General features: G+C 45.3%; 1 protein-coding gene across 1 annotated transcript in view; it reads right to left on the reverse strand.

Moving 5' to 3' along the window:
- LOC122559237 (uncharacterized) overlaps positions 1-27110 on the reverse strand; it is a 177352-nt gene that overhangs the window by 90331 nt on the left and 59911 nt on the right. Inside the window, exons 14-23 of the mRNA XM_087994571.1 lie at positions 25322-25435; positions 24054-24263; positions 23403-23438; positions 19249-19293; positions 14823-14891; positions 12263-12307; positions 10597-10668; positions 9268-9312; positions 3904-3939; positions 1483-1518 (exon numbers count right to left, since the gene is read on the reverse strand). Coding sequence (XP_087850697.1) covers positions 1483-1518; positions 3904-3939; positions 9268-9312; positions 10597-10668; positions 12263-12307; positions 14823-14891; positions 19249-19293; positions 23403-23438; positions 24054-24263; positions 25322-25435 — 708 coding nt within the window. The remainder of the gene's footprint in view (positions 1-1482; positions 1519-3903; positions 3940-9267; positions 9313-10596; positions 10669-12262; positions 12308-14822; positions 14892-19248; positions 19294-23402; positions 23439-24053; positions 24264-25321; positions 25436-27110) is intronic.

The following is a 27110-nucleotide window of genomic DNA, read 5'->3' on the forward strand; positions in this document are numbered from 1 at the left end:
GTGGAGATGGCACAAAATGTTTACACCTTAACACCTCAACCACAGTGTGGGGTTGATTTGATGCACAGATTGATCTACTTCTCATGTCAATTTTTACATGTGAAAGGGGGGAGGAGGGTAATTCAGAGTTTGATAATCAGAAAGTATTGAGGGGTAGTAGATGTGAATATGTAATAATTTGGTTAGATATGGTAATCCTGAGTACAAATTTGAAAAATATAGGATTGGATAATATAGACACGTGTACAGTAACTGATGCAACACGGTAGTTCCGTTCTCAGTGCAATCTCGTTATAAGAAAATCTCATAATGGCAGCACCATTTAAACTAGGAAAAAGTGAGGATTGCAGATGCTGGAGATCAGAGCTGAAAAATACGTTGCTGGAAAAGCGCAGCAGGTCGGGCAGCATCCAAAGAGCAGGAGAATCAACCTTTCGGGCATAAGCCCTTCTTCAGGAATCCTGAAGAAGGGCTTATGCCCGAAACGGCGATTCTCCTGCTCCTTGGATGCTGCCTGACCTGTTGCGCTTTTCCAGCAACACATTTTTCAGCACCATTTAAACTAATGGGACTGGAATCGCTACATAACCAACACATGCTTTAAAACATTGTGCTTTAGAAACAGCGCCCCCAATTCGTCAACCAATAGTGAATTTGTGTTAACGAAACGCGCGATATAGCAGAACAACCTGTACTAACCTGGAATACATAGAGTATAATGAACACTGTTGGGCAGAGATAATGTGTAATGTTTCTATTTGAAAATTGCTGGCTGTAAAAACTGTACAAATTTTTTAAAGTTTGTAGAAAATTGGGGATCTCTGTGCCTCTTTGATGGGTACACTCCCATTGCACGCATGAAGGAACACTGCGAAAAAGCTAACCGAAGTCGTGTTCGGCTTTTAATCGATCAAATGGATGAAGGTTTTCCTGTTCAATGTGTGACAGAAACAATGTGGAGGAGCCGGTGTTGGACTGGGGTGGATAAACTTAAAAATCACACAACACCAGGTTATAGCCAACAGGTTTATTTGAATGCTCTAGATTTTGGAGCACTGCTTCTTAATCAGGTAGCTGTAGAGCAGGATCATAAGAACCTTGCTGGTCTTATTGACCGCCCAGTCTAATGCATCCAAACAGTGATATTCTGCCCCATTTTGGGGGACAAGTAACTACAGACATAGACCATTCCTTCTGAGAGGAATGCGGGACAGACAAAACACTTTGGCACATCTCTTTAACACATTGGAGGGAAAAGGATGGAGAACGAAATAAACAGCTCCAGCTCACTGAAAATGTTACCTAGTACGGTGACGAAATGTCTGAAAATGAACCTTCCAACTCAGCGAACAAACCTACATCCAGAACCTCAACCTGAGCTACAAATCTCCTCCAAACTCACCAGCTGCAGGTTAATTTGAAACTTGTTTAGCAGAGGTAATGGGGTCATTGTATGTGGGATTGTTCCGAATCTGCACTTACCTGAGGGCCTTGTGAGCCAGGCTCTCCTGGGTTACCCTAATTAACAAACACAAGTTAATCAACCTGCTCACTATCAATTTCTGTTCAGTCAGTAAGATTAACATGCACTCATTCCTTCACAGTAACTTCCCAATGGGTAAGGCCTAGCAATTGACTTACCTCTTGTCTGTCCTGCACCCTCCCAACAAACCATTACTAGTTTCATCATCTTCTTTCTTTGTTTTTCTGGGCTGCTTTGCCAAGGTTCCATGGTTATGAAGGGTTAATATTCACTGGCTCTGTCAATCTTACTGAAAGGAACGCAAGATCAGGAGTAGGCCATTCAGCCCATTGAGTCTGCCCTGCCATTCTTTATGATCATGGCCTTTTGAACACTTCGATGCCTTTTACTCACCCCTCCCAACCCCATAACCTTGTACCTCACTGGTAGTCAGAAATCTATCAATCCCTACCTTAAATTTAGGAGAAAGAGAGCACTGCAGATGCTGGAGATCAGAGTTGAAGAGTGTGGTGCTGGAAAAGCACAGCCGGTCAGGCAGCATCCGAGGAGCAGGAGAATGGACAATTCGGGCATGAGCTCTTCATTAGGAATGAGGAGGTGGCCAAGGGGGCTGAGAGATAAATGGGTGGGGTAGGGCTGGGGGGAAGATAGCATGGATTGTGAGAGGTAGATGGAGGTGGGGGTGATGGTGATAGATCGGAGAGGAGGCTGGAGCAGATAGGTGGGAAGGAAGATGGACAGGTAGGACCTTTCAAGAGGGCAATGCCGAGTTGGAGGTTGGGACGGGGAATAAAGTGGGGGGAGGGGAAATGGGGAAACTGGTGAAATCCACATTGATCTGTGTGGGAGGAGAGTCCCAAGATGGAAGATGAGGCGCTCATCCTCCAGGTGTCGAGTGGTTAGGGTTTGGTGATGGAGGAGGCCCAGGATGCTGCCTGACCAGCTGTGCTTTTCCAGCACCACACTCTTCAACGCTACCTTAAATATACTGAAGGACTGAGCTTCCACAGGTCTTTGGGGCAGAGAATTCCAAAAGTTCGCAACACGCCAAATAAAACAATTTCTCCTCATCTCGGACCTAAGTGGCACCCCTGTTGTTTTTAAATTTTACTCGTGATTGGAGACTCCCTTATCAGGGGAAATATCTTACCTTGTCCATCCCTCTACCTATTTTGCAGTTTCAATGAGATCACCTCTCACTGTTTTGAAATTCTTGAGAGTAACAGGCCCAGGTTGCCCAATGGAGACAGGGAGCTCTACTCTAACCTTTGGAGGGAGCAGATGTATCTGTACAAGCTCCCTACGGTCCTAATAATTCTGCCGGACCAAATGGAGCTGGACGTGTTGCTATCCACAACAAACCTTCTCATTATCTGAGGTTGTGCCTGCTGGAAAATATTCCACGTGATGCATCCTTTACCACTCATGTTTCATAGGCTCAGAGGTTAGCACTGCTGCCTCACTGCGCCAGGGACCTAGGTTCGATTCCACCCTCGGGCGACTGTCTGTGTGGAGTTTGCACGTGCTCCCCATGTCTGTGTGGGCTTCCTCCGGGTGCTGTGGTTTCCTCCCACAGTCCAAAGATGTGCAGATTGGCTGTGCTAAATTGTCTTCAGGCTAGGTGGATTAGTTATGGTAAATGTTGGGTTATGGGGATAGAGTGAGATGCTCCTGTGAGGGCTGGTACAGACTCGATGGGCTGAATGGCCTCTTTCTGCACTGTACGGATTCGTTCATTTCCTCTGAATGAGACAAAAGCTTACTCCCTGTCCAACTGAGCAAAGAGTCCCTGACTCTTTTAAACCATTCTCAATGTTCACCCTCTCTTCCCTGTTGGTGCTGATACTGACTACCTTCTTATTGAATTGAATTGAATTGAATTGAATTTATTGTCACATGTACCAAGGCACAGTGAAAAGCTTACAACCTGACCACACAGAGGGCAGCACATCTCCAGCATTTCCCAGAGTGGCCCCATCATTTAATACTCGGAGCTGGGGCATTGAAGGAAGAGATAACAGCCACCCTCTAATTTAATCCATGCACACGTTGAACAGATGATAGGGAGGAATGAGAACTCTGACTCTGATGCTCCATATTTTCTTTAGCTCCCAGTATCTAAGGCCACCTACAACACCCTGTCACCATTGGCCTGGCTCAGCACAGATTGGAGTTCAAACCTAGGGACTTCTCTTGAACCTCAATGGATGAGTTGCACAGCCAAGCAGCATATTTAGCCACTTAGCCATGGTGAGGCACTCTGATCACCTTTTCCATTTAATGCCAGTTGCCCCTTTGAAGATCAGTCTAGAAAATGGCTAGCTCTGCTGTTCTCCCGTGAGGGAGAAGGCGATAGTGTAAAGCAGCACTATAGTCACATGCACAATCGCGGGAGTGTAAAGCAATGCTGGCACACCTACCGGACGGCCCAGTACTCCAGGGAAGCCTGGTAATCCCTGCAAACATTTCAGTCATGCCAAAAAAGAGAGTTAAGAAGGGGGGGGGAAAAAAACAGAGAGAGTTGTCTGAGCAAAGCAGATTCACTGTTGGCAAAGAACACATGTGACCAATGAAGAGCTGTAAAACAAGAGGCTGATAAAATGTGCAGCGGAAAACCAGACTGTGGTGGCCCTTTCACAAGACAAGGACAGACAGAGACAGCAGACAGGACTGGAACCACATCGCAATGCCAGACTAAGTGCCTGCTGGATCCCAGCTCCTGGCCTACTCCCTGTAGGCTCACGTTTACGTTTTTCAGTTCTAACCCCCTAAAGTCTCACCCAACCCCACTGCCAAAGACGTTAACTCCTTGCTGGGCTATGGTACAAAGAGCATTTACTATCTTCTGAAAGTGACCCTTATGTTAAGTTCCTTCAACTCAGGGGGACAGCTGCCTTCTGTTCAGCCTGCCCATGCCCTTCATAATCTTATACACCTCTACCAAGAGACGGCCAATCAATGCTGGCCAGCATTCACTTTTGAAATTTAAGTTCAAAATGCAGTCCAGACTGTGGAACAAAATCCACCATTTTTCAGCAGATACACTAATCCCACTTGGATTCATTGCCCATCCCTAATTGCCGAGAGGGCAGATAAGAGTCAACCACATTGTTGTGGGCCTGAGTCCTACATAGGCCTGGAGTCACATGTAGGCCAGACCAGGTAAGGACGGCAGTTTCCTTCTCTAAAGGGGAAACCTTAGAGAGTCTATCACTGACAGTCTCTCAGTGAACCAGATAGATCTTTCCCCAACTATTGGCAATGGTTTCACAGTCATCATTAGACTCTTAATTCCAGATTTTCTCTTAACTGAATTCAAACACCACCATTTGCTGTGTAGGATTTGAACACAGGCTCTAAGAACATTAGGTCTCTAGATTAACAGTCCAGCGATAATACCACTAGGCTATCACCTCTCCTCGGTTTTTCCTCACCTTTCTATCTAGTTCTTTTGTTAATGATCTTAGATTTGTGACCTCTGTCTATCAACATACTTGCTATTTGCTCCTCAGAATTTTATGAGCTTTTCCATTTCTGCTCCAAGGAAAACAAAGAGAACGTCCAATTTCCACTACGCCCAATTTTCCAGTCACCAACAACAGATGAGGAGCATCGTGAACCCTGCACAACCCCCTCTCACATAAAATGCAATGTGCACTGCAGGAAATGGATCGGTCTAGTCCTGTTCCAGGAGCTGGATAACTGAGCAGGCCATGGATTCCAGGTGGCATTGACAGCACTACCAGAGCAGAAGCAGCTTTGCAATCAGTGGTTCCAGTCTTACAGAGAGCTAACGATGTTAGTACACTACAGACTGGACACAGAGCCCTAACAAAGGCAGAGACACTAAATGTCCTGGGAACGTTGTGTAGTCCATTCCAGCGCCAGGGCAACTAATTTGATGCTGCGAGGCAAATTTGGTTTTACTTACGGGAAGGCCAGATTGCCCTCTGTACCCTGGTCGACCCTGAATTCAGGAAAATAAATGGCACAAGATAGTGTAACAAATAAGGTCAGAACTTGGTCACTCGAGACAGCACACACTCAGACACTACAATGAACAGATAAAAAACAGACTTTGCACGTAATCCATAAAATGGTGGGAAGTGAGATTTCAGCTTTCTTATAATCATTTAACAGGAACATCCCAATTTTAACACATTATAGGCCTTTTAAAGCCATATTTTAAGCCTTCTAGCCTTACTTAATGAATCGGAGTTGCCGGTGTTGGACTGGGGTGTACAAAGTTAAAAATCACACAACACCAGGTTATAGTCCAACAGGTTTAATTGGAAGCACACTAGCTTTCGGAGCGACGCTCCTTCATCAGGTGATAGTGGAGGGCTCGATCGTAACACAGTATTAAACCTGTTGGACTAGAACCTGGTGTTGTGTGATTTTTTACTTAATGAATGCAGTTATTTGTCAGTCTGTAATCCAGTTAGGTACAGATCGAGATAATATCATAAGAAATTGATGACAAAAGGAGTAATAGAGGGAGGGAGAGTGAGAACTTTAAGGTAATCATACAGAGCAAAAAATGATGGACAAAAAGAATGCTTAAGAATCAACAGAAAGAGGTAAATATAGAGATCAGGAGAGAGAGAAAGAGATAGAGCAATTGAAAGAGATAAGGTGGGACAAAATGAACAAGAAAGAAGGATAGAGTGAGAGTTATGAGTGAGACAAATCTAGAAGGAGAGAAAGAGATCTGGTGAGACAGTAGAAAGATAGAGAGATAGAGGACAAGGGATAGAGCTAGAGAAGTGCAGATCATGAAAGTGGGAGAGAGAGAGATGGTAGGAAGGAAATGATAGCAATTAACATGCAGCATAGAAAACAATTGACAAAGGTGTAGACAGAAACAGAAGTGAGGTAAAGATTGAGAGAAAAAATGATCAAACAGAGTAAAAGACAAATGTAAACACCTTTCATCTCTCACTGGTGTTATAACAGTTCCTTAACAAATGCTGCACTCTTTAATTTGTGACCATTAAAGGCTCAGTTTTCAACGTCTAGTCCCAGTGTTTGTTTAACAGAGTCACATGCAATCACACATAACTCCCAGTTAGGCTTATATTATCTTACATTACTCAAAATAATGTTATAGGCTGTTGAAATACCAAATAGAAACCATGGTTGTGGTAACATTGTTGAAAGAATTGAGTTAACAAAAATGACAAGACTTTACAGGTGAGACAAATAACAAAGTAGACAGCTTTATCAAACAAATAATGACAACACAGAACACAAAATCTCTGGTGGACCCTGTTAGGATGGGGGACACAGTCCTGATTTAAAGGGACATTGTTGTCATTTCTCTCATTCATGTGTGATAAGGGGTGAGCTGCTCTAACAATTTTTAGAATGGTCTAAAATGTTTTATGCACCACCATGATAAAATAAAACTATCAATCACAATAGGTTCGATTGATTGGGCAGCACAATATAGTCCACTGCTACCAGATGAGCAATGCATGCTAAGGGAGGTCAACAGCCTGAGAACAATTTTAGGAAAAAGCTGAGGAAATCAGGGGAGCGTTTTTGTGTAGCTGTTGTAAAGACAAATTAGATTTCCAGCCAATCGGTAAACCCATATGAACAACAATGTCCCTTGCAGTGGGCTTAATGACTGGATAGCTTACTGGCAGCTTTTATGTGTTTTAAAATCTCTATTTTGTTTTTTTAACTTAGCATTTCTTTAACAAAATAATTTATTCCTGATGCATTGAACACAATAAGAAACACTGTCTCTCTCTCTCTCTCTCACTTGGCAACTAACACTATATGACAGGTTCACGAATGATGGATTCAGCTTGGCCACAGCTCCCACACTACCAGAACAGCGTGGACACTGGGGTTTGGGGAAAGTTGCTAACAAACTCCTCCATGATAGTTATCACCCAAACTTACCTGAAATTGGGCACAGAGAGGGCACCTGTCCCAAATGCCAGAACCCACAGGCGTGGCGCGGTGCCTCAGTGGTTAGCATTGCTGCCTCACAGAACCAGGGACCTGGGTTCAATTCCTGCCTCGGGTGACTGTGTGGAGTTTGCACATTCTCTCAGTGTCTGTGTGGGATTCCTCCGGGTGCTCCGGTTTCCACCCACAGTCACAAAGATGTGCAGGTCAGGTGAATTGGCCATGCTAAAGTGCCCGTAGTGTTAGGTGCATTAGTCATGGGTAAATACAGGTTAGGGGAATGGGTCTGGGTGGGTTGGTGTGGATTTGTTGGGCCGAAGGGCCTGTTTCCACACTGTAGGGAATCTAATCTAATTGCACCTTGCTAATGTCATTCTAGCAACAGTGCGTATTATGTGTGAGATTAGATTAGATTACTTACAGTGTGGAAGCAGGCCCTTCGGCCCAACAAGTCCACACCGACCTGCCGAAGCGCAACCCACCCATACCCCTACATTTACCCTTTTTACCTAACACTACGGGCAATTTAGCATGGCCAATTCACCTGACCTGCACATCTTTGGACTGTGGGAGGAAACCGGAGCATCCGGAGGAAACCCACGCAGACACGGGGAGAATGTGCGCAGTCAATCGCCTGAGTCGGGAAATGAACCCGGGTCTCTGGGGCTGTGAGGCAACAGTGCTAACCACTGTGCCACCGTGCCACCTGAGATGCACTGCAGGAATTTACCAAGGCTCAGTAGCACTTTCCAAACCCATGACCACTTCCGTCCAGAAGGACAAGGGCAGCAGATACATGGGAACACCACCCCCTGCAAGTTCCACTCCAAACCACTCACCGTCCTGACTTGGAAATATATCGCTGTTCCTTTACTGTCACTGGGTCAAAATCCATCCCCAAGGGCATTGTGGGGATCTCTACAGCAGGTGGACCAGGGCGGTTCCAGAAGGCAGCTTACCACCACCTTTGCCAGGGACAGGAAATAAATGCTGGCCCAGCCAGCGATGCCCACATCCCATGAGTGAATAAAAAGGATGCCCAGGAGTCATTCTCTGAAAGAGTATTTTGATGAGAGGTTTGGTCCTCAGGCAGACCTTCCCTAGCTGTTCAGGGATCTCTCCGCCATCTTCCCAAACAAGAAACAAATTAAAGAACTGAAGTCCACAACTGAGCATACTGGTCCTCCATTTTGATGTAAACAAGACAAGTCAGACTGATGTGTATCATTCAACAGTTTCATTACTTTTTTCTTTCTGGATAAAGGGTGTTACAGTGGGTCAGTGGTTAGCACTGCTACCTCACAGCATCAGAGTTTGATTCCAGCCTCGAGCGACTGTCTGCATGGAGTTTGCACATTCTCCCTGTGTCTGTGTGGGCTTCCTCCCACAGTCCAAAGTTGTGCAAGGTAGGTGGATTGGCCATGTTAAATCCCCCATAGTGCCCAGGGATCTGCCGGTTAGGTGGGTTAGCCATGGGGCAGTGACTAGGGTGTAACAGCTGGGCAAATGACCCGTTCCCATTCGGATTCAATCTTTTCAATGCTCCCAGCAAACGATGAGGGGTCCTCACTGGCTCTGAATATAATCAATTGCCGAAATCTTAAAACTTACATCAACTCTCTCCCTATGGTGAAGGAGCGATGTGTTACACTGCACTGCACTAGTACCATCCATTTCCTCACCGGGGCTGAAATAGCCTTTATTAAGGCCTGCCTTTAGTTTAGCAAAGGTTATCATCTGTTAACGTGGGTTAACTTGAATATTCTCACTTCAATCATGCTCAGGAAGACGCCTACTCAAACAAACGCTGCACAATTACAATGCAGTGATTGACTCGGTCTCTCTCAGTCAGAGTTACTTACTGGTTTTCCTTCCAGTCCTGGTGAGCCCGGTTCCCCTGGGACCCCCTGAAAGACAAAATCGAGAAAGGCTCAGAGCAAGTCAAGAAGCTGAATTTCAAACCTCCGAGTAAACCTTCTCGCTCATCGGTACAACAGAGGCTGGAACATTGTTCTAGGAGCTGAAAATGTGTTGCTGGAAAAGCGCAGCAGGTCAGGCAGCATCCAGGGAACAGGAGAATCGACGTTTCGGACATAATCCCTTCTTCAGGAATTGTTCTAGGAGGTACATTAGAAATAGTAGAGGAGTCAATGAAGTGTGGCACTGGAAAAGCAGGTCAGGCAGCATCCGAAGAGCTGGACAGTGGATATTTCAGGCAGGACCTGATGAAGGACTTATGAATGAAGGACTCTCTTGCTCCTCGGATGCTGCCTGACCTGCTGCGCTTTATCCAGCGCCACACTCTTGGACTCTGATCTCCAGCATGACTTTCTCCCACAGGAAAGGAGTAGGCCAATCAGCCCTTTGAGCATAGTCTGTCATTTGACATGATCATAAGACCATAAGATCATGATGGATCTTCAAGTGCAACTTCACTCTCCCCATAATCCATGACTCCATTTAACGTCCAACCTTACATTGTTCCCAGTCTTGAATATTCTCACTTCAATCATGCCCAGGAAGACCCAACTCAAGGACTGGCTGACAGGACCACAGAATTCCACAGGGATGAAGGGCTTGTCATATGAGGAGCGGTCGAGGACTCTGGGCCTGCACTCGATAGAGTTTAGAAGGATGAGTGGGGATCTAATTGAAACTTACAGAATACTGAGAGGCCTGGATAGAATGGACATGGAGAAGATGTTTCCACCAGTAGGAGAGACTAGGACCCATGGGCACAGCCTCAGAGTGAAGGGTCGACCTTTTAGAACTGAGATGAAGAGGAATTTCTTCAGCCAGAGGGTGGGGCATCTGTGGGACTCATTGCTGCAGAGAGCTGTGGAGGCCAAGTCATTGAGTGTCTTTAAGACAGAGATAGATAGGATCTTGATTAGTGAGGAGATCAAGTGTTACAGGGAGAAGGTAGGAGGATGGCGCTGAGAAACATGATCAAATGTGGAGCAGACTTGATGGGCTGAATGGCCTTATTCCGCTCCTGTAACTGACGCTCTTCTGGCAGCATTAACTCTGTTTCTCTACAGAAGTAGCCAGACCTGCTTGGTTCCACCAGCACATTCTGCCTTTATCACCCAGCCGTTTGCCTTGGTCTCTGGATTACTACCTCAGTGTCAGCTTCACCCCTTAAATAATTACGTTTGCAATTTATTCTCACGGGGCCGGAATGTACTCACCGCAAAGCCATCCCTGCCTTTCTCACCAGCTTCCCCTCTTTCACCTCGGTCTCCCTTTGTTCCGACATCACCCTACAATCAATAGAATGGTTTAATTAGTCAATTAGTAACAGATATCAACAGGTAGACAAATAATTAGAAAATAATACACTTGAGTATCAATAGCAACATTGCAGTACCAATACCGTGGTACAATTACAAAATCATAAAATTAATCATCTGGACATTACCCTCTTATACCCGAAGCCAGTTACTGTGTGAGGTTGTCTAAGGTCAACCCAATGGCTGATTCCTTAGGAAAATGATGACCATGCTGAAATTGGCATTTATGACGCCATTTCATGATTTTTGTGAAGTTTTTCCTTTCTTTTGAAGATATGTTCGCAAAAAAACATTGTCTCCAAACACCTGATCCAACCCAAATTGTCCCCAGCTTTAACCATCATCAGTTTGTGGCCTTTCACTTGAATACAAAATGTTGGTTGCAGTGCGCCTGTCAATTTTATTCTGCACATTCATGAGGTCTGCCATTGTGATGCATTGTCATTATTCGTATAATGGAATGTCCACAATTGTGAAATCCTTTTTAAATTTGTCTTTTTTTATTTTAAAGATTGGCAATTATGTTGGTGATTCTGGGGTCTAATTGTAAGCTCAGGAGTGATATCATAGAATCCCTACGGTGTGGAAACAGGCCCTTCAGCCCAACAAGTCCACTCTGACCCTCCAAAGAGTATCCCACCTAGACCCATTCCCCTCCCCTATTATCCTATATTTACCCCTGATTATACCAACATATCCCTGAACACTATCGGGCAATTTAACACGGCCAGTTGACCTAACCTGCACATCTTTGGATTGTGGGAGGAAACCGGAGCACCCGGAGGAAACCCACGCAGACACAGGGAGAATGTGCAAACTCCACACAGTCGCCAGACAGTGGAATTGAACCCGGGTTCCTGGCACTGTGAGGCAGCAGGGTTAACCACTGAGCCACTGTGCCGCCCCTGTGGTGTATTATGACTCTGCTGGAGCTTGTACAGCACAGAACTTGTCGCTCTGTTGTTTTACCATTGTGTACAGATTGTCAACCTTTGAAAGTAATAACAACAGGAATTGCTGGAAAAGCTCAGCATCTATGGAGAGTGAAATAAAGTCAAATGTTTCGAATTCAATATATCCTTTCAGATACAATAGGGGCGTTTAAGGGACTTTTAGATAAGCACATGGATATGCAAGGAGTGAAAGCTATGGACCAAGGGCAAGTAGAAGGGATTAGTTTGATTTGGTGTCATGTTCGGCACAACATTGTGGGCCGAAGGGCCTGTTCGCATGCTGGACTGTTCTATGTTCTTTGAAATTGTTCCAAACTCAAATCAGTAACTGTTTCTCTCTCGATAGATGTTATCAGACTTTCTGAGTTCCTCTCGCACTTTCTGTTTATATTTCAGAGTTCCAGCATCAACAGTGTTTTGATTTTAGTTGTATAAAAATATTCTCGAACCTGGCCGGTGCTTGTATGAAGAATGTGTATTAAAACAGGTCTTTAGTATTATCATTATCATCACTATTCTGCACATGGCACCGTGATAATGTTTCAACAAGCCAACTGTCTATCTCTTCTGTGTAAATGTAGGAGGCTATAAGAAACTTACTATACTCAGACCTTATCTCCTTTTGGTCCAACTGGTCCGATTTGTCCGCTCTCCCCCTGTGAAACAGAAACCAGATTTACTACAATGCAGGAGAAGGAACCTCAATTCAAAATTAATTGACAGAACAAAATTTCAGCGAGCGTTTGGTCTGGGTGTAGAACACGCACCCTGAGAGATAGTTGGAACATTTAGAGTTGATCCTTTCAACTGGATAAATTTCATTTGGAAAATAACGTCTTGGGATACACAGCAATGTCTCTCTCAATGTCAGCAAAACAAAATAACTGATCATTGACATCAGGAAGAAAGGAGGAGGACACGCCCATCTACATCAACGGAGCGGAGGTGGAGAGGGTTGAGAGCTTCAAGTTTCCAAGAGTGACGATAACCAACGATCCGTCCTGGTCCACCTACGTTGATGTGACAGTCAAGGAAGCACAAGAACCCCTCTTCTTCCTCAGGCAGCTCAGGCTGTTCAGCATGTCCATAAGGACCCTTACCAACGTCTACAGGTCCACCATTGAGAGCATACTGTCCAAATGCATAACAGCCTGGTACTGTAGCTGCTCTGCCCAGGACCATATGAAACTACAGAAGGTGGTGTGCACAGCCCAGACCATCACTGAAGCCAACCATCCATCCATGGACTCCATTTACACGGCTCACTGCCACGGATAGGTTGCTGACATCATCAAAGACCCATCCCACCCAGTAATGCTCTCATACAACCTCTTCCATCAGGTAGAAGATACAGAAATTTGTAAACATGTACCAACAGGTTCAAGAGCAGCTTCTTCCCTGCCATTATTAAACTGATGAATGGACCTCTCCAAGTTTAAATAGTGTTGATCTTGCTTTGTGCACCTCCTGTATCTCTCACTCTGTCTCAGCACCCTATAGCCTCTATGTCCTTGTTTGTGTGATCTGCCAGCACTGATTGCAAAACAAAACTTTTCACTGTACTTAGGTTCATGTGACAACAATAAATCAAATCAAACCTAGACATCATTTCATACAGGAGCTGGGGCATCTACCTCCCTTTCCATGGCCACCTTTTAAAGGTAAAGTCACGACAGTGCCCGCTCCAATTACAGAGAGATGACTGGTGGTGGTTTAACCTGAGGGTCACCATGCCTCAAGTAGAGAAGGCAGGACCTTCATGTTAACCTCGCTGAGTGCAGGGGGATTGAACCCACACTGCTCACATCACAAACCAGCCATCCAAGCTAACATTTACTCCAAAATCATAACAATACAAACAGATCACAGGATTAGAATCCCTACAGTGTAGAAACAGGCCCAACAAGTCCACCCAGACCCTAAGAAGGTTAACCCACCCAGACCCAATCCCCTACCATATATTTACCCTGACTAATAACTGACCCTTTGGGTAATTTAGCATGGCCAATTCACCTAACCTGCACATCTTTGGATTGAGGGAGGAAACCACAGACACAGACACAGGGAGAATGTTCAAACTCCACACAGACAGTTGCCCAAGTCTGGAATTGAACCCGGGTCCCTGGCGCTGTGAGGCAGCAGTGCTAACCACTGAGCTACCGTGTCACTCCAAAACGTTGCGTGTGATTGAGAGGAGTCAGGAAGAGGATTAGGATCACTAAACATCCTCTGACAATAAACTCTATCCTTATATAACATCCAGGGAGTTGAACTACAGTCAAACATCATGAGCCTGACATGATTTGAACACACAAGTTCAAATCGCACCAGCGTGCCTGCCAACAGTGGTCGCTTGGTTAGACAACAGCTCCAGCGAGAGTGGATGGGCACCACAGGATAGACCAGTAACTTACCGCAGGGAAGATGGGAGAACGGGAGTGGGTGTGGTAGTGAGGCCATACTGAGAGCACCATTGCTGCGTTGGCAGCTTTGGCTGCTGGAAGTCCAAGCATCAGTGTAGGGAGCTAGAGGGGGCCTCCTGGTTGACCTGCCATAATTGCCAAGGGGCAGCTGGCAGGAACTGGCTCTTGACTAACTGCCTGGCAGATGGCAAGCAACCGATCTCTCTGCCAATATTTATACGATATGGCAACTAGAAAACACTGGGTGTCCCTTGTGATATCTTCCCCTGGCAATGTGCTAGCTTTCAAATCCTCACGTCTAACCGAGGCCTCAGGATTAACAGCCTACTGACACTCTCACTAGCTTGCCCTGCACGTTCACACAAGTTCTAAACAATTTTACATTTTACCTTTGCTTTCTAATGTCTGAGGTAATTAAACTTTCTTTTCACTTCGACCTTATTTCCTTCATCTCATGTGTTGGGCTTCCAGAACCACTGTAGAAGTGGACCTTTGAACAAATTGATCTTTGATTGGCTGAAGCCTGGTTGCCGAGGACCTTGTTTCAGCCAATCCAGTGTGGGAACCCGAAGGCACCAGTTGCCTTGACAGCATGGCCCTCTTTAATTTCTGCACATTCTCTATATGTAAACCTTGAGGTACATTCACTTCAGATTCCATAAACCTGGGGGCACATGGCCAAGATAATCCATGGAATATGATTCCCAGTAATATTCCCAATTGGGTATCTCGTTTTTCACAGACTGACCTTTATTCCTTTTGGCCCTGGTAGTCCTCTCTCCCCGGGAGCACCAATACCTTTCCCTGGCAGTTCAGCCTGAGATCAAAGGTGAGAGAAATATTATAAGCTGACTGTTATACAAATGAACAGGCTTTGTTGTTGAAAACAAAGTTCTACTTCTAATACAAAATAAACAACAATAATGGCTTGCAGAATTATGATAATGGTAAACATGGATTATTGATATTCAACTTGCATCATCTAATTTTTAATTCGGAGAACCATTCTTGACTAAACATAAGGACAAATATTGATCAAAAATGGCTGTTGGGATCATCTGACCACAGAGACAAGTCCAGGAGACCCGATCAGAATACACAGTCCCATCTGCACTGAGGTTACCAGGTTGTACAAAGACTTAACCAAGCCAGTTGAAACAATGTCAAGAACATCTGCATCTTCTTGTTTGATTCTTACTGGTGTGATGAGCTACAGACAATTAGAATCAACAGGCAATGTGGAAGGACAATGGAGTAAATTCAGGAACACACAAAGAGACACAATCGAAAGCTGCAAATGAACAGCAAAGAAGAGAAAGAGAGAGAGAGAGAGGGAGAGAGAGAATAACAAAAAAAAACATGAATTGACAACAAGAAGCTGGCAGCTTCTCTCTCCCAGTCTCCTTCAACCTCAAAGTCAGCGCCCAGTGCAATAGCAACTTAGGGCAACAGCCATTCATCAAGAAGTCAACAATATCATCAAACTTTACTGTTACTGAAGACGTCAGATAACAACTAAACAGTTGGGTACTTCAGTAAATCTCACAGCTGAAGAACTTTAAAATGGAAATGCATTGACCTTCCCGTCTGTTCTAGACACCCTTCCTCACCTTCTCTGAAGATTATGACCTGTGTGTGTGCGTATGTGTGTGGTGTATGGGTGTGTGTGTGTGTTTATGCATGTGTGTGTGGGTGTGTATATTGGTGTGTGTGTGTGTGTGTGGCTTTGTGTGTGTGTGTGTGTGTGTGTGTATCTGTGCCAGTGCGCACGTGTGTATGTGTGTATCCGTGCCAGTGCACATGTGTGCGTGTGTATCTGTGCCAGTGCGCACATGTGCGTGTGTATCTGTGCCAGTCCGCACATGTGTGTGCCTGTGTGTGTGTATCTGTGCCAATCTGCACATTGTGTGTGTATCTGTGCCAGTCTGCACATTGTGTGTGTGTGTGCATGTGTTCGTTCAATGTCACTTTTCTATTATTCTTTACAGGCTTAGTAAGTAAAACAATCCTCTCTTTTATTCAAGAAGGCCTTGTAATTTGACTCCTTCTTTTAGTCTTAGTCACAGAGTCATAGAGATGTGCAGCATGGAAACAGATCCTTCGGTCCAACCCGTCCATGCCGACCAGATATCCCAACCCAATCTAGTCCCACCACCTGCCATATCCCTCCAAACCCTTCCTATTCATATACCCATCCAAATGCCTCTTAAATATTGTAATTGTACCAGCCTCTACCACATCCTCTGGCAGCTCATTCCATACACCTACCACCCTCTGCGTGAAAAAGTTGCCCCTCAGGTCCTTTTTATATGCTTCCCCTCTCACCCTAAACCTATGCCCTACTTAATTGCATTTTAAATCAAGTATTATAGCTGTGTACTAAAAAAAACATTTTTTTTTCAGCCAACTTGGAAAATTACAAATGGCGTCTATACTGCCTCCTCACCTGATCACAGTGATAAATACAATTAGAATCAGTAAATAACTGATTATGTAGCATCTCCTACATATTGCAAATGTTCTATCTTCTTCAGGTGATGATCCAGGGATGGCAGAACTGCCATAGGAAGAGAGTCAGCCCTGATCGCGAAGGGTCGAATGGCCAATGCCTGATCCTATTTTCTTTGTTTCTTTGCATCAGCAGAAATAACTAAAAGTAGGAGCAGAGTTAGGACATATTGGAAGACTGGGATTTTACTGTCACGCACTCAAATATAGAGGTACAAGAATACAGTGAAAAGTGTATAATTTTGCCATCTGAGATACAAAGGTACCTCGGTTCAAAAGACTTTGGTACAAAGTAGAAAGAGAAACAAAATCAAAAATGTTAAGCATTACCTTTGTAGAATAAGCAGAAAAGTAAAGAAACGTTAAAGTCCTTCCTAAAGTCGATGATAAACAAAGGAATACAGTTAAAAGTTCAGTAGTCTTTGATGAGTTCACCACTTATCTCACTCTCCGGAAGACCTCAGCCATCTGTTCCCGACACCGTTCCGGCAGATACCAGGAGACATCTCTCACTGCTCGCTGTAGCCGTGTTGGGCCATGATACCGTCGCTGGTACCTCTGCACATGCCCAAACAGGAGCTATTCACACATTGAGACACTGCCACCAGGCCGAGAGACTGTCACGCCAGGCCGAGAGACCACCAGGCCGAGAGATCACCACTAGGCCGAGAGACCATCGTGCCAGGCTGTGAGACCGCCACCAGGCCAAGAGACCATCATGCCAGGCCAAAAGATCTCCACGCCGGGCCAAGAGATCTCCACACCAAGCCAAGATACTGCCATGCCAGGCTGACACACTGCCACATCTGGCCAAGAGACTTCCATGCCAGGCTGAGATGTTGCCACACAGGCTCTGTCACCATCATGGGTACCGAGAGTTAGACCAGGAAATGGTTTACAGCTTCTTCCTGGCTGATAGTAAAATGATTAATGGACTCTCGAGCCTCAAATAATGTTGATCTGCTAATGTTGTTCTTGCCTGGTGCGTGCCCCGTGCAATGTAAGCTGTATGCCTCTGTCAAAGACTTTTTAATCTGTACATTCTTGCTCAGTAGGATCTGCTTGCACTGCTTGTAAACAAAGCTTGTACTACTCATGACAATCAACCAATCAATCTACCATTCTAGACCAAGCTGACCCTGTAGTTTCCTACAGTTTAAAGAGGATGGTAGCAGCAATGTTCCTCGTGAGCAGCAACTCATACAACATCGGTTTGAGCTGACGTAGTCCCGTGGATGCACAACACGTGGAACTATGCAGGTTGCTTGTTGCCGTTCCACACTAATAGGAACTCTCTGGAACCCATTGACACCGATTGACTGCAACTCATCCCACCAGTAAACAAGAAGATGCAAATGTTCTTGACATTTCTCCATTGGCTTAATTCAGTCTTTAGACAACACGGTAATCTCAGGGCAGAAGGGACTCCGCATTCTACATGGACATGGGCAATGAAGAAGGTAGATTTGTCCCAATGTGCTAGAACTATAAGTCAGACCTATGAATATTTCTATGGGTGCCATGTGTTGGAGTATTCCGTATTAATGTTTCATAGTGCCACTTTGAAGTCTAAGACCGAACAATGGTCTTTGCCTTTTCCTTGGTCAGGAGAAAGTGAGGACTGCAGATGCTGGAGATCATGGGCGGCACGGTGGCACAGTGGTTAGCACTGCTGCCTCACAGTGCCAGAGACCCGGGTTCAATTCCCGCTTCAGGTGACTGACTGTGTGGAGTTTGCACATTCTCCCCGTGTCTGCGTGGGTTTCCTCCGGGTGCTCCGGTTTCCTCCCACAGTCACAAAGATGTGCAGGTCAGGTGAATTGGCCATGCTAAATTGCTAGTAGTGTTAGGTAAGGGGTAGATGTAGGGGTATGGGTGGGTTGCGCTTCGGCGGGGCGGTGTGGACTTGTTGGGCCGAAGGGCCTGTTTCCACACTGTAAGTAATCTAATCTAATCAGACTCAAAAAGTGTGGTGCTGGAAAAGCACAGTCGGTCAGGCAGCATCCGAGGAGCAGGAGAGTCAATGTTTCAAGCATAAGCTCTTCATCAGGAATTCTGTCAACTCTACTGCTCCTCGGATGCTGCCTCACCAGCTGTGCTTTTCCAGCACCATGCTTTTTGACTTCTCCTTGACCAGTCTGTAAAGAAAGAAAACTCCAAGTGGCAGCAAATCACACGATAAAAGTTGCGTGAAGAATCAACATGGAAAAGAATCATATGAGGTATAGACACACCCAGAGTGTAAGTTCAACAGCAATGGTCTCTCTCATGCTGTAAACTGCTATAATCAATGGCCAACTGTATCCGAAGGCCCCTCTTAACTCTCTCTGACCCACACTCTTTTCCACACAATTCTTGTTAATTCCTGGAGGCTGGCAAGTTGCACCTGCCATTCCCAATCTGACAATGCTGCCATGAAGATTAGTTTTGAATTGAAGGACCATCACGTTTACATAGAAACATCTAAAATAGGCACAGGAGTAGGCCATTCGGCCCTTCGAGCCTGCACCACCATTCAATAGATCGTGACTGATCATGCAATCTCAGTATCCCACTCCCACCCTCTCCCCATCCCCCTGAACTGATGTTCTAGTTGATCAATAATCCTGGTAACAGCACGGTGTACAACAAATACTGCAAATTCAATAGCAACTTCTGATAATTACCACAGGACCTGGAGGACCCCTTGGACCTTGTACGCCGTCCCTCCCCTGTAATGAGAATAGAAGCCGTCATTAATGGACTGGAAATATAAGATGGATAAATGCAATAAGGAATGCAAACGAAAGCTCCCATGAAGAGACAATGGTGCAGAAGGTGGTGCAACGGTAGTGTCCCTACCTTTGGGCCAGAAGTTTTGGGTTCAGATTCTACTCCAGGACTCAATGGCCCCCATGGAAAGTGTGTTCATACTGCAGGCAGACATGATGACTTCCAGCCTATCCATCCCTCCAATACACCTGAAGTGAGGCGGCTGGGATGGGAGACATCTTCTGGCCAGCCAAACTGCAGCAGGCAATGGTAAACCATTGCAGCATGCCTCAACCAGTCATAGAGGTCAACAGCACTGAGAAAAAGTACCTGTCTAGTGCGTGCCAGACAAAAACAAGCACCTCATAATTTTAATCATGTTTCGGAGGAGCCGGTGTTGGACTGGGGTGAACAAAGTTAAAAATCACATAACACAAGGTTATAGTCCAAGGGGTTTTTTTGGAAGCACTAGCTTTCAGAGCGCTGCTCCTTCATAAAGTGGTTGTGAAACAGGACCATAAGACAAAGAATTTATAGCAAAAGATTACTGCGTCATTCAGCTGAAATGCAATATTGAACAAATCTAGATTAAGTCTTTCATCTTTTGTTAGTTTCGGTTCTAGTTTCCAATTTTCCAGCAGTTGAAATCGCAAATTTCCAGCCTTGGAATCGCAAGTGCATATCTAAATACTTGTAAAACGTTACGAGTAAACCAACACAGCACTGTGCTAAGCATAATGGTGGACCAATCCATGGTCATCAGTGCGCTCTCAACACTCAGAGCTGAAGAGAAGAAGCTTGTTGCTACAGAGAGTTGTTAAGCAGAACAAGATAGATGTATTTGAGGAGAGATTAGGCCACCACTGAGGGAGAAAGGAATAGTTAGCAAGAGATGTAGTTGGGTTGGTAGATGCTCACATGAAGCCTAACCATCAGCTTGAGCCATGTGGTGATGAACAGTAAGACCTTGGGAAGCACTGAGGATCAGATGGATCTTGATGTACATGTCCACCAGTTCCTTATGGAGAAAGTGGTTCAGAAGGCATATGGGACGCTTGCCTTTATTAGCAGAGGTTTAGAGTTCAAGAGTGGGGAGGTTATACTGGAATTGTAGAAAACATTGGTGAGGCAACAGCTCAGGTATTGTTTTCAGTTCTGGAATCCACATTATAGGATGGATGTGATTGCACTGGAGAGGTTACAGAGGAAATTTACCAGGATGCTGCCGGGCCTGAGGAGAAATTAGTTATGAGGAGAAATTAGACAGACTGGAGTTGTTTTCCTTGGAGCAGAGGAGATTAAAAGGAGACATGATGGAGATAAGGGGCACAATGAGCAGGGGCACACAGATTTAAGGGAAGGGGCAGGAGGTTTACACAGGATGTGAGGAAAAACTTTTTCCCACAGAGAGTGTTGGGAATCTGGAACTCACTATCTGGAAGGGTGGGAGAGACAGTAACCCTCATTACATTGAAGGGATATTTAGATGTGCACTTGTGATACCAAGTGCTCGAAAATGGGATAAGAATAGATTGGTGATTGTTTTTGACCAGTATGAATATGATGGGCTGAAGGGCCTTTTATCTGAGCTGTCGACCTCGATGACTTGACGGGCTGTTTCTGTAATGTATATTCTCCGTAATAACAAATCTGAGTCTTAACACGCACCAGCTCACCCCACTCCACAAAATACCATAAGGGCCAGATTTGGCACAGTTCTGAGTTTCAGGGAACTCCTTACCCAAGCCCGCCTGTCTTGCCTAACATTTCTCTCCAGCTTTAAATGTGATGATGTTGGACATCTAACAGCCATAGTCTCAGGTTAAGACGTCAGCCATTTTGGAATGAGATGAGGAGACATTTCTTCACTCAGAGGGCTGTGAATTCTCTGTTGCTCAAAACTGAGATTGATGCCATAGCCTTTCCATCCATAAGAGAAAGAGATATAAGGCTGGTGGTGGTGATTTAACTTGGGGGGTCACCACACCTTCAGTGAGGGGAGATGTTGAGAAGAATGTTTGATGGTGACCTCAGCTGGTGTGGAAATTGAACCTATGATGTTGGCATTACTAATCAGCCAACTGAGCTAACCAAACCCTACTGATACATGTTTGGGTTGAAGCGGATCAAGGGACACGGGCAGAAAAATGGAGTTGAGGTAGAGATCAGCTCCGACTTTACTGAACATTGGAGCAGTTTAAGGAGATGCACGGTTTACTCCTGCTCCTATTTATGTTCTGAAGCTACATACCCTCTGGGTAACCTGCCAGTGACAACTCTCAACTCTCCTCCCAGTTCATGCTTGGGAGCTATTGCTTACTCCTGGTAAAACCCCACAGATGTTGTTTTTAAAGCCTCCAATAGCAGGTCATTTTGTCCAAAGGTGAAAGTGTTTTTTTTTCCTTCTGGGATGTGGGCATGCTGGCTAGGCCAGAATTTGTTACCCTTCCTTGAATTGTGTGGCTTGTTCAGCCACTGCAGCACTGAGAGACAACCACATTGCGATGGGTGTAGAGTCATGTGTAGGCCAGACCAGATTTCCCTCCGTAAAAGGTATCAAGTGAGCCAGACGGGTTGTTAACAACAAACAAGGACAGTTTCCTGCTCACCATTGCTGTTTTGGTTTTAAATTAACTCAGTTCCATGTTGGGAATTGAACCTGTGCTCCGAGAATGTTACTGGATCCGGCGCATTACCAGTCCAGTGACATTCCCACAATGCACCATCTCTCCCAATCACAGTGCCATAGAGTCACAATCTCCAGGTTCCATTTGCCTAACATTTTCAGCAGACAGATGGAAGCCTGAGAGACACTTGCAAACTTTGACCTGGGAATGGAGTTACATCTTGTCCTGCTACCTTCCATGCATCTTACCCATTCACAAAGCCCAAATATCACTGGGTGCAGAGGCAGCAGGTTGATTAAAGATGAGTAAATGGGGTTGAAGGACCAATCAGCCGAGACCTGACAGACAGGCGGAATGGTGATGCTGGAGGCTGGTCTGAATGGTCTCCTGCTGTCTCTATGTTGCTGACATTACAGTACCTTCAGCACCTTCAGCAGTACCTTCAGCAGACACCAGTTCTGGTAACAAACGCTGGCCAGTCCTTGAGGGCTATTGAAAACTGGTGAACAGCCTTCTTGCTTTAGCTGTGAATTAGATCAATGTCAGGAAGAGCTGGAAGAGATGTTGAAAAGGCTGCTGACCTGTTCCCATAGATCTCATGCCTTCAAAATCAAAGTTATCCCCATTGGCTTGGAACTCACATGCAAAAATTTATATGTTGCTTTGTTTAGGTGAAAAATTGGATACCAAACATAGATCTCTCTGGAATGATCTTCTGAGATAACTTTCTGATTCATACTGTTCTCTCATAAGACCAATAGGAGCAAAGGTAGGCCTTTCAGCCCATTGAATCTGCTCCATCATTCCACCATGGCTAATATGCTTCTCAACCCCATTCTCCCTTCTCTCCATGACTTTTGATCCCCTTACTAATCAAGAACCTATCTATCTCTGTCTTAAATACAGCCAATGACTTGGCCCCCATAATCTACTACGGAATGAGTTCCACAGATTCCCCACCTTTTGGCTGAAGAAATTCCTCCTCATCTCAGTTCGAAAGATCGTCTCTTCGCTCTGAGACCGTGCCCTTTGATCCTAGTTTCTCCTATTAATGGAGACATCTTCTCCACATTCACTGTATCCAGGACTCTCATATCCTGCAAATTTCATGATGTGGAGATGCCGATGTTGGACTGGGGTGTACAAAGTTAAAGATCACACAACACCAGGTTATAGTCCAACAGGTTTAACTGGAAGCACCAGCTTTCGGAGCACTGCTCCTTCATCAGCTTTCGGAGCCCTCCTCCTCTACAGCTACCTGATGAAGGAGCAGCCTTCCGAAAGCTAGTGCTTCCAAATACACCTGTCGGACTAGAACCTGGTGTTGTGTGATTTTTAAGTCTGTAAATTTCAGGATGTTTTGATTACAGTCAGTACAGTTACCAACCAACAATCTCAAGATTCAATGCAATGGAACACATTGATGGGTCTTTAATACTCACAGGGTCACCTCGGTCACCTTTTGCCCCTTTCTCTCCCTGAAAAAAAGCAAAAATAAGTGAGGACAAATAGAAAACAGAAGTAACCTTCAGACAGACTTGACATATTTTACCAGATCACCAGCCTCTCCCTCCAAGAACTCTCTGTCGCCCTGTGGCATCTCGATTAAAAATACCCATAAAACACCAGGTTCCTGCTGTAAACATCGAAGGGTTCACTATATAAATAAGCACGAAGATTCTGCAGCACAATAGACCTCACCGAAGCGATGAGCTAAAGGGTTTTGGGAGCATACTCCCAGAGCCTGTGGAGATGATTCAAGTTAGGTGAAGCTAGCATTGAGGAACGTGCATGGAATTATCACACTGAAAGTTAATGAATGGTCAAACTCCAAGGTCATCTTCAGGATAGAGTACTTGAAGCTGAAGTGAGAATTTCAGATTTTCAGAGGCACATCAGCAAAACTCCAGATAACAGATAACAAGGAGCAGGAGAAGCACAGCAGGTCAGACATCATCCTGACGAAGGGTTTCGGTCCGAAATGTTGACTTTCCCGCCCCTCGGATGCTGTCCGACCTGCCTGCCTGCCGAGAGAGAGAGAGAGAGAGAGAGACAGGCAGAGAGACAGAGAGATGCATTAGCTTTATACCAACCCTCTCTCCAGGATGTGCGGTTTCTCCTTTATCTCCAGCCCGGCCTGGCAGTCCCGGGATACCTGGTTTGCCAGGTTCACCTGGTTTACCTGGGGGTCCTTCAGGACCTCGTTCTGATATTGCAAGGCCTGGTGGTCCCTGGGGCCCTGGAAAACCCTGGCTTCCTTTGTCCCCCTTAAACCCTCTTTCACCAGGCATTCCAACGTCACCCTGGAAAACAGCACAACAGAAACTGGTCAAAGGAAGTCAATGGTCAGCTTATAAAAGAACTCATGGTTATTACCTCTCTACCACAGACTCCACAGGAGCCCACTTGTCTGGTTTACAAGAGAAATATCAGCTTTCATTTAATTTCACATTAATTTTAAACAGGGAGGAAATGAGTGGGGTATTTTTTCTCTCTTTAAAGTGAAGATTGATTGTGTTCCGGACAGAGTTGACCAGGTAATTCTTTCAACATGCAAATTATATGAAGGCGCTCAGGTTCAGCTTTTCTTGCTGCTAGGCCGCCTTCATGATATGGCTGACAGAGGGTGTCCCAGAGCAGTAGCACTGAAAGCTGCCTAGCCCTGGGGTAGGAGAGAGGGGCAAAGTGGGGACCATGGCAAAGTAGGGAGTTGGGGAGGTGTGATACACATAAGAAAGGATAGCCAATAAGTAAAAGGGTGAAACATGGTGATAATGGTACTAGTCTGAACCGGAGTTCCATGATCATATGGAGGAGTTTGGAACAGTTCCGTCATTTCCAAGATTTACTGCTTCTTGTTTCCTTTTTGGAAGAGAACACAGTTGGAGGTGGTGAAAGGTTGAAGGGAGTGGGATTAGTGGGAAATAAGGGAAAGGGATTCGGATCAATGGGGAATTAAGGAAGGGGATTGGAGTGAGTGGGGAATGGGGGAAGGGATGGGGGTTAGTGAGGAATGGAAGATGATTGGGGTCAGTGAGGAAAGGGGGAAGGGATTGGGGTCAGTGTGGAATGGGGAAGGGGACTGAAGTCAATGGGGACTGGGGGAAGGGGACTGGAATCAGTGAGGAATGGGGACGGGGATTGGGGTCAGTAAGGAAGAGGAGAAGGGGACTGGGGTCAATGGGGACTGGGGGGAGGGGGATTGGAGTCAGTGAGGAATGGGGGAAGGAGATTGGGGTCAGTAGGGAATAGGGGAAGGGGTTTGGGGTCAGGGGGTAGTACAGGGGTGTGTAAGAACATTGTTGAACAGATTGATGAGAAATGGTTTCACAAGGCTGCTACTGGGGACATCTCATGTTACCTTTGACCCCTGTTGGCCTCGTTCCCCTGGGTCACCTTTCCCTCCTTTCTTCCCCATCACTGTGGGATGTAGGCCATCATCGTGGTGTTTCACTAAATCCTGCAGGATTGAAATCTGAAGAATTCCAATGAAAAAACACTGACATTAGTTTTGCATCTGTGACTTTTCTTCAGCCTCTGCAGAGGGTCGCCTCAACTGACCTTATAAAAATTCCGACACAGGATGAGAGCGTCACTGGCTGGGCCAGCATTTATTGCCCATCCCTAAATGCCCAGAGGGCAGTTAAGAGTCAACCACATTGCTGTGGGTCTGGAGTCACATGTAGGCCAGACCAGGTAAGGATGGCAGTTTCCTTCCCTCAAGACGTTAGTGAACCAGATGGGCTTTTCCCGACAATTGACAATGGTTTCATGGTCATCATTGGAATCTTAATTTCAGACTTTAAAAAAATTATCAAAGTCAAATGTCACCATCTGTCAATGGCGGAATCAGACTTGAGTCTCTATGACATTACGTGGTCTCTGGATGAATAAATCTTATGATAATACCATTAGACCTTTGCCTCCCATTTCCAAGGGCCAGATGGAAGACATGAAAAAGAGATGCTACCTCTGAAAAAAAGATGTTAATCATCTTGTCAGAGAGATATGCAGCATGGAAACAGACCCTTCAGTCCAACTTGTCCATGCTGACCAGATATCCTAAATTAATTTAGTCTCATTTACCAGCATTTGGCCCATATCCCTCCAAACCCTTCCTATTCATATACCCTACCAGATGCCTTTTCGATGCTGTAATTGTACCAGCCACCACCACTTCCTCTGGCAGCTCATTCCATACATGCACCACCCTATGTGTGAAAAGGGTCACTTTTATATCTTTCCCTTCTCACCCTAAGCCTATGAACTTTTGGAACTTCCTTCGGCCATTCATTCCATATACACACTACCCTCTGTTTGAAAAGGTTGCCCCTTAGATTTCTTTTACACAAGAAAATAAGAACCAGGAGCAGGAGTAGGCCGTCTGATCTTTCAAGTCTGCTCCGCCATTCAATAAGATCACGGCTGATCTTTTCATGGACTCAGCTCCACTTACCTACCCTCTTAATTCCTTTATTATTCAAAATAATAACTATCTTAGCTTTACTGAAGTAGTGTCAACTACGTCACTGGGCAAGGAATTCCATCGATTAACAACCCTCTGGGTGAAGAAGTTCCTTCTCAATTCAGTCCTAAATCTGCTTCCTCTAATCTTGAAGTTGTGCCCTCTTTTCCTAGTTTCACCTGCCAGTGGAAACATCCTCTCTACTTCTATCTTATCTATTCCCTTCATAATTTTGTATGTTTCTATAAGATGCCCCCTCATTCTTCTGAATTCCAATGAATATAATCCCAGTCTACTCAGTGGCTCCCCATAAGCCAACCCCCTCATCTCTAGAATTAACCTAGTGAACCTCCTCTGCACCCCTCCAGTGCCAGTACATCCTTTCCCCTCTCACCTTAAACCTATGCCCTCTAGGTTTGGACTTCACCACCCCAGAGAAAAAAACCTCGGCTCTTCACCCTATCCATGCCCCTCATGACTTTATAAATCTCTACAACGTCACCCCTCAGCCCCCGCCACTCCAGGGAAAATAGCCAATACCACTCGACTTTAGTACCACCAAATGGCGAGACTGTTTACCGGAGTTCTTCACCACAGAGAGCTGTCAAGGCTGGGACATTAAGTATACTCAAGGCTGAGAGAGACAGATTTTGAATCAGTACGGAAATCAAGGGTTACGGGGAAA

This window comes from Chiloscyllium plagiosum, unplaced genomic scaffold, assembly GCF_037043375.1.
Source record: "Chiloscyllium plagiosum isolate Xiang-an unplaced genomic scaffold, Cpla_swu_hap1 HiC_scaffold_14, whole genome shotgun sequence".
Taxonomy (NCBI): domain Eukaryota; kingdom Metazoa; phylum Chordata; class Chondrichthyes; order Orectolobiformes; family Hemiscylliidae; genus Chiloscyllium; species Chiloscyllium plagiosum.